Raw genomic sequence first — 8,583 nt, forward strand, 5'->3', positions numbered from 1 at the left:
CCAACATGCAGCCGCGGTAAAAAGCAACATTTAAAGTCCTTCTTTTTATATTTGCAGTGTTAGGGCCAAGGGCTGCACACGGTACACATGTTGCTTATTTAATTTTGCACATAATCCGGCACTGTTTGTTAGAATAATAGCACTATGATGAAAACATGTCATTAACGTAATAACTCATTAAGAATCGGAATAAAAGCGATAGATTTGTATTGACTTTTTTCACAGAGTGCAACAAGATTGACAGACTAGTTAATGGCTAATTCCTGGCAGAAAATGAAAGGATAGACTAATAGAAAAATGGAAATGGCTCTCGCAGATACAACAGTCATTCGGGCAGATATTTTGTCTCTGTAAAGGGTTTAACTGCTCCTAATTTGTGCCTACTTTAATGGGGCTGCCTAATTACAGGTCTAGCCTTTATGGAAGATTAGCGATGTGAAGCTGAGCACATTAGGCCTCTTTAATGGGGGGAAAACAGATAGCATCACACCCTCATGTGGGTATGTTTTGGAACTGAAGAGTTAATTCGCTAGACATGACAATTGATGGGAAATATGCCTTAATCAGACGACAAAATAAACCCCAGCTGTCGACAATATCCATATTATCAAATAGGCTTACTCCTGTTTAACAGAACGTTACAATGATAAAGCAAAAAGCAGGTTAAACGTTTCACTATGCAATACATTAATTAGCATTAACATTGTCACTTCCCCATCAGACATCGTTCCTCGAGGCGTTGGTGCCAGCGTTTATGATGTTTACCGTTCATTTTACGATATCAAAACACTTGTTTTGTTGAAAAATAAGAAAGCTCAGCGTAAGAGAAATCTCATTCCACTATTTACTCACACATTACGGGTCCAGTCCCTTTGAAGGTGTTGTTCAGAGAGCCTTAAAGTGAAAGAAAATGTTTTCCTATTACTTAATTCAATCAGAGCGCGAGGCGGGGGCTTCACGCGCCGAGCATTGGGCTCCTCTATGACAGAGTCGCCTTTGTTGCGTCTATCCGCCGCTGTCACACACTTTAATTCGACTCTCTTTCTCTCTCATTGAAACCCCTCCACAATGACATTCAATAAGGGCCGCAGAGTGAAAACCTGGTTATTTTTACATATTCTTTCCCCCGACTCGGCAGGGGCCCGAGCAAAGGAATTAATCACTGCTCTTTAACAGCACTGCCTTCAGGCAATGACTTGTCCCTTTTTTGTGCCCAGAAATGACACATTAACCTTAAATGGATATGCATAAACTTTACATGCAGCTGTTGCATTTATGTCAACACTGTCCGTAAAGTTGCCACACAACAAGTGCAGAAGACCTGTCACACAAATATGAAACCACACAATATTACGCACAAATAATACAGATATTAATAATAAATACTGGCGTTTATTCAGGAACAAAAATGCAAATTGAACATTTAATACACGATCACATGCAGCTCGTAATGAATACCTCCTCCTAATCTCACCAAATAAGGCATAATAAACATTTAATCGTATATAAACGAACGTAAATCATTTCTGTAATGTATCTATACTGTTATAAAAGTGCCATACATGTACATTAACAGTTGTAAACATTTCGGAAAGTTTATCCAATTGCCCTGGCTATACTTAGGACTATAACTCATCCAAATACGTACCCAAGAGGCTGCGTAATGTCTAAGGCAAAACTTGAATTCATATTATGGCTTTCCGAATGTGACAGGAACGTTTTCTCTGGCAAATTTAAGCTGTGCTCTTGCTCTATGATAAAATGAGAGTGATGATAAAAGGGAGAAAGGGCAGTGCCGCCTCTTGCGGCGTGGGTGGGGCTGACAAGAATAGACTACATTATGCAGTTCATTTAGTTAACAAGTGAAATAATGGGGAAGCGTGCAGTGGGAATGCCGAGAGAAAGGCACAAAACCCTATTGAGAGCTCTTGGCCGCTTACAGCGTAACCGTCACATGGCCGAACCGAGTCCACGCGGCTATTTAAGGGGCTGCGCTGCGCCTTCAGCACCACTTCGCTGTCCACCGTCCCGAGGAGAGCACCCTCACACACCGCGCTTCAACTTCTCCCACACTGCAGAGCAACACGTCCGCAAACATGCCGAGGTCTTTTCTCGTGGATTCCTTGATTTTAAGGGAGGCAAACGACAAGGGGAACGAGAACCACCCACCTTTATTCCCGTACGCCATGCACTCTCCGCACCACCCTCACGGGCTGACGGGCTCGTGCCACTCCAGGAAGGCCGGGCTGCTGTGCTTCTGTCCGCTCTGCATGACCGCGAGCCAGCTCCACCCGTCCCCACCGAGCCTGCCGCTCCTCAAGGCGTCTTTTTCTCCCTTCAGCTCACAGTACTGTCACTCAGCTCTGTCGAGGCACCACTCATCCAACAGCATCAACCTCAGCCACGGACCCGGGATTTACCAAGCTGCGTACTCGGTCCCAGACCCGCGACAGTTTCACTGCATCTCTATCGGTGAGTACAGACACCTTTCCGGATTTATCCAGTAAATAAAGAAACATTTAACTTGTTTTTATGATATAGCACGTGCCTGACAATCTGTATTTATTTTATTTTTTACAGAAAACAGCAACAGCAAACTTCAGAGCAGCAAGCGCATGCGCACAGCCTTCACCAGCACACAACTTTTGGAGCTGGAGCGAGAGTTCACCTCCAACATGTACCTCTCCAGGCTGAGGCGCATCGAGATCGCCACATACCTGAACTTGTCCGAGAAACAGGTGAAAATCTGGTTCCAGAACCGCAGAGTGAAGCACAAAAAGGAGGGAAAGAGCAGCGGCCAAAGAACTGGATCACATAACTGCAAATGCTCGTCCATGTCCACCGCGAGATGCTCGGAGGAAGAGGACGATGACATGCCCATATCTCCCTCCTCGTCTGAGAAGGAGGACGTGGACCTGTCCGTCTCCCCCTGAACTCTCCCTCTGCCTTACCATGAAAGATTTTGGTCCCCATGATTTTGAATACATCCAAAAAAAGACTGTTCCACTTGTGTTCAGTCGTCTGTACATAAAGAGAATATTTAATCAGGGAATTGCCCTGACTTATTGTATAGTTGTATACTTGTTGTACGTTTGTATGTAGTTTTTTTCTGAAAACAGTCAATTTGTTGTTGCCACTCCTATGAGTATGGTAGGCATATTTGTAAAGACAAACCCAAAAACAATAGCAACATTGTTTATTAGTAATTTGGGGGAGACAGTATTTTGTATACTGGTTCATTCTGTGTGGATGGAACTGTGACTTCAAAAGCTGGAGAGAAATTCCCTCAATGTCACATGTCTGAGATCACCCTGAAAATATATCTCCACTGTAATTGAAAAATATTTATTTATTTAAAAATGTTGATACTTAAATAAAAATATTTCTGAGCGAAATAATATGTTGTGGTGTTGGTTACATGTTGGTCTTTGCGCACCACTGTGTGCGTATTTGCGCACCTAAACTCACTTTATTATGGGCAGTTTGGACAATATGGTCCAAATTATATATATTTTATTAAAAATGCTGTGAGAAGACAATTAGGTAATACTGTGTGATAGTATTTGGTCACAAAACATGGATTACATCTCCGTACATTTACATTCTCATGGCTGCGATATGTGGCTACATGTGCACGGGTTTATTTCAGGCGTAAGGCTCATTTTCTTTGCAATTTCTAAATACATATATCAATATTCTTTGACACGAAGATACAGTAGATTTGCGCAGGAGTGTTTGGTTTATGAGAAACAAAACATTTTTACGAAGTCCATATTTTGTCTCAAATAGCCAAAAGCAATAAGGAAGGACAGACGTATTTTCTTCCTAAGATTCTCAGCGTGCACTGCACACGGACAAACTAAGTGTATTTGTGAACTAAAGGAGGCCACATAAACTCAACTCCACTCTGAAAGATTAAATCAGATGCTCAATAATCCTTATCACTCCGAGGTGATGAATACGTTGTTATGAGGTCCCTTTATGAGCTTTCCCTGGGGGACACTCAACCCATATCACTGCCTGGCCCTTCGGAGCTCTTTTCAAGTTTCATCCCTGAAATGATCCGTCTCGTGTGACTGAGTTAATAATCACTGTGGGTATATAACGGTGCATCAAGAGTGTGCATAACTTAAGATATTGATCTAACATGAAAATGAATGAGGAAAAGACACAGTTTGGTGTCCATGACCCATATTGTTCGTGTTGTTAACGCACCAGTGTGCTCATGTTTACTGTTGGTTTTATGAGCTGCAGGTGTGATGGAAACGAGATAAAAAAACTCTTCAACTCAGCCAATATTTTCTTTGAATAAAACATCTTTATTATTAAGCATAACATGTGTTTTTTATGGCATAACATTAAATCCACAAAATGAAAACAAAAATGTGCCAAGTCGAATAATACGCAGCATCCTTAAAAATAAATCCAGTCTTTTAGGCAAAAAGCCTTTGTGGCTATTCTGGTTTTAAATTAATATATCAAGAGTTTATGTTTACATTTTTTACTCAAGTTACAAAATATGTCTTCTGATCCATGAAACCTCTCCAAAAAAGACCAAAGCAGGAGTTGAGCGTACAGTTCCAGTTTTGTTCGCCCATTTTACGCACCGCCACAGCTGCTCTCTGACTGAAGCTTGGGTTCTCAAAATTACATTTATTATTTTGAATAGGGTTTAAATTATATTTGCTTCCTTGGAATATACTTTTCTAAAGGGAGTAAAAACTCTTAAATTGCGTACAGCACATTATCGGCATCAGTGTGCCTTTTTTTTGGATCTGAAGTTTCACATGTAAACTTTCATTTAATTGTTCACTTAACCATTTTAACAAAACTCCAATATTTGCATTTGTTAAGATATGGGATTAGACTATTTTGTTAATTGCACCATAGAGCCCCATTTTGCTCACAACGTTCTCTGCAAAGCGCCCTTTATCCCTTCAATAGCCCGAGGGTATGCGCCCTGGGGGAGCTTATACGCTCGGTGCTCCAAATGCTCAATTTATTTATTCTTAATTTTGTGCCGATCAATTCATTGAAGCAAAAAGGACTACGGTGTCTTTTTAAAAAGAAGAAAAGGGAATTGTGGACGTAACCTTGACGGAGCTGAGGAGAGGGCTCCCCTGACGCTGGAGAGCCGCTTGAGTCAACAGGCGCCCATCTAGCAGACTCGCCCTTGTCTTTATTCTGGCTAATTTTTTATTTACGGCTTTCTTTGACATGTCTCTTATCTATCAGATTAAAAGAACAGCTTGTAACAAATCAGTCTCCACGATTTACAACAGCATTAAAAGGGGACAAAGGGAGCAGGCAGTCAGTACCTGAGAGTCTGGTAGACGGCGCGGCGCTGCAGCTGATTCGATGGTTTGAAAATACGCACGAAACAAAATACTTGAATCCTGAAAAAGAGCCTTTGTACGTTTCTTTAGAAATCAAGCAATTCTGCATGACAAAGGACAATTAATAAGCCGTCTTTTCACGACCAGCAGCTGGTTTCCCCGTCAAGGAAAGTTGGAAAAAATTCAGACTGAATGCGCGCAAAAGCCCCTTTGCGCGCAGACAGCAACCCAAGGTGACCCATTTGGCACAGTTAAAATAACCAAGCCGAGGTAAAAGCGAGGGAACTGTCAAAAACATTTAAGCTGAAATATCTTGAAATTGCAAATCCCTTTATGTGGAGGGACGCTGCCGATGTGGGTTAGTCGTACAAAGGAGGTGGTTAAGTTGGAGAGGCTTTGGAAACGGACACGTGGCTTCTCAATGAGAGCTCTTTTGGACCCGCGTGGCTTGCTATGGCACTGCACATTCAACTACTTTAAACTTATCTAGCTTAGTAAATGTGTTTAGTAAACCCAACATGTTAACATACCAACTTTAACGAAACAGTTTATAAACTTTTTAACACTTTTGTACACTTTTAAAGAGCTTGTTTACCCACTTTTAAAGGACAAACACCTGCTGCTCCAGGCTTCAAACCTCGCTTGTAAATGCAGAGTAGTGAGTTATTGTTGGAAGAGGGGAGGCTTTTTCTCAAGGGGATGTCTTTTAAACAAGCATTTGTACGTTTAATGCACTTTTATGTAGATATTTTACTACTTTAAGGGGTTTGGAGATGTTTTGTATTTTGCGTACAGCTGTTTTCGCCAGTGAATTGGAAGGATATGAATATAGAAATGGGAGTTTTTTTGTGAATGAATTTACATTTTACAACTGTTTTACTTTTGCAATAACCTCGTGAATGTAGCTTAATATGAATTCTGCTTATAGTGTGTTGTACAAACAGGTATTTTTTACAATATTTTGGTACATACATTTGGTTCATCCAAACTACTCGACCAACATCGATAGATGTAATTTTCTCGATGTGTGTGTGTGTTTTTTTTTTAAAGGATTGCGGTTTAAGTGGGCAAAATGGAACAGCAACATGTTTCATTATGGAGCTGTTAGTGGGGACAACGTAGCCTACAGGCTGCTGAAGTGGAGGGGAAGGAAACCGCTCGGCACTGCCTTGAACTCCGACTGTTTTCTACTGCAACATTTGAACCCGTTCAGCTGTGTATAATCTGTTTAACAGCTAATCAGTAATGTAAGATGAAGGACTGGCACGCAGCTTCACTTCTCCTCACTTTCCCCCCCTCTCATTGAATATTCAACGCGCGCTCTGCTTGGCTTTTTTTCAGCGTGCTTGAGAAAACGCCTTTTTAATTCTCGGTCCATACACAAGCAGTGTCAAAGGTCGACAAATAATGAACTGCGCAGACATGGAAGTGACCTCTGCAAGCGCAACCACTGCTCCAAAGTGAAGGCTGCTGAATGGGACTTTGGTCCAAATATTTGATGTGACATTTGGATACAATTACAGTGGACTCTTTTTACACTCATCGTTTAACTACTGTTCCCCTCATTCAGGCCACATGTGCACGTGCATATCAGGCTCAGCCGAGACAACTGGGAACAAGAGGCCCACTGCGTCACTAAGGTAACCAAAACAAACAATTAAATGCATTTAACATACACTCATGACTCATATAAATGAAGGCAGTAATTTCCAAATAGGACTATCTCATTTAATATACGTTTAGGTCTAGTTCTTTATTGCACCATGGCTTTACATTAGTAATCAATTTTTAAGGCCCCCCTAAAAACAAACACTTGTAGTGCATCGTGACTCGTTAGTCCTTAATGCATGTGATCTACTGCGTTGTTTAATTGTATTTTATTTTGTTTATGGATTTGGCAAACAGCAGACATGTGATTTGTGCAGTTTAACACTCTGTGGCAGTGATGGACTTTATTGTAGTTTGGCACTACCAAAATCAGGCAACTTTAAGTGGAAGTCATTTTGAAAAAGCACGAGAGACGCAAGTGCAAGTTCGTTGGGGAAGAGAAGCTACACACACTAATACGCGCGCTAAGCTCACGCGCACACGCACGTAGACGCGGAACGTATTGGGCATGGCTCACAAAGCGACAGTGTTTCCATCTGTAGATAAAGACCGATACACTCTCTCTTATTGATCACAGTATCTTTGCAGTACTTGGAGCACCTAATGTACCCAAAGCACTCTCACTTTCTGCCTGTTTATCTGCAGTTTAGTGGCTCGCTCTGATGTGCAGTGTGGAGCAGGGGCGCCCTCTGGTGGCAACGGGGTGATAAACAACAACAATAGTTTGAAAATATTTACAACAAAAAGTTGCATTAGTTCAAATAACAATTTCACTTAAAAATACAGTGTGAATTGTAAGCTATTGCTCATAAGAACAAACAAAACATTGCTCTTGGTCCCACCATGTTGGGGTAGTACATAATCTGATTTCCAAAGGGACCCATCACTCTCGGGGCCCCCTTTGAATACTTATTATCCACACAACGGCGTCACAACCTCTTTTATATATATGTCCTCTGAGTGAGAGGCTTTCTGAAAGACTGTATTTAAAGTTTCTTTCTGAAAGACTGTCTTATTTCTCAGGAAACAGAAGGCATTTCCATCCAAAATCATGATGCAATGACAACATAGTGACAGAACCTTTTAGTTATTAACCATTGGACTAACAAACCAAACACTTTTGGCAAAACCTTGAATATTTATGCATTTTGGGACAATCTTTCCATACGTGATTGGTGAAATTCATCAAAGAGAAAGTGGAAAAAAGCGTAGCCCAATATCTAGAATCCGTACATAAGCTAATATTTATATTGAGGGAGATATAGGAGGAAGAAATGACAACTGTTTAGAGGAAAGTTAGTAACATGAGTTTTTTCTATTGTACAGTAAAGCTGGTTTCACAAAATCGTCAAGCTCATATTTAATGTGATTGTTCAAGAATCTTCATAGTTCTCTTGTTTCTTATCTCTCAGTACTGTCGTCTTTGGATTACCAGGTCCTTCAGAGAAGAAGTTTGTGTAATATAAGTTTTCAAATGAACCCCCGAGTAGTCCAAAGAAAACAAGTTAAACATCTGCCTGTAAAAGTGAAATCAAACCACACAAAATGTTATTTCTTGGATTTAAGGGTTTTGATAGAATTGTAACTCCTTGTATGTTTTGTAATGTAAGCCATGTTTTAGCAGAACCTCAGACTCATG

At 40.9% G+C, this 8,583-nt stretch overlaps 1 protein-coding gene across 1 annotated transcript; it reads left to right on the forward strand.

The window, feature by feature from the left end:
- The first annotated feature begins 2,026 nt into the window (after positions 1-2,026).
- gsx1 (GS homeobox 1) lies at positions 2,027-3,384 on the forward strand. The gene is made up of 2 exons (XM_034201808.1): positions 2,027-2,472; positions 2,581-3,384. The coding sequence occupies exons 1-2, from the start codon at positions 2,097-2,099 to the stop codon at positions 2,931-2,933; spliced, it is 729 nt and encodes a 242-aa protein (XP_034057699.1). The 5' UTR covers positions 2,027-2,096; the 3' UTR covers positions 2,934-3,384.
- The last annotated feature ends 5,199 nt before the right edge of the window (positions 3,385-8,583 follow it).

The sequence above is a fragment of the Gymnodraco acuticeps genome, unplaced genomic scaffold (assembly GCF_902827175.1).
Source record: "Gymnodraco acuticeps unplaced genomic scaffold, fGymAcu1.1, whole genome shotgun sequence".
NCBI classification, from domain to species: domain Eukaryota; kingdom Metazoa; phylum Chordata; class Actinopteri; order Perciformes; family Bathydraconidae; genus Gymnodraco; species Gymnodraco acuticeps.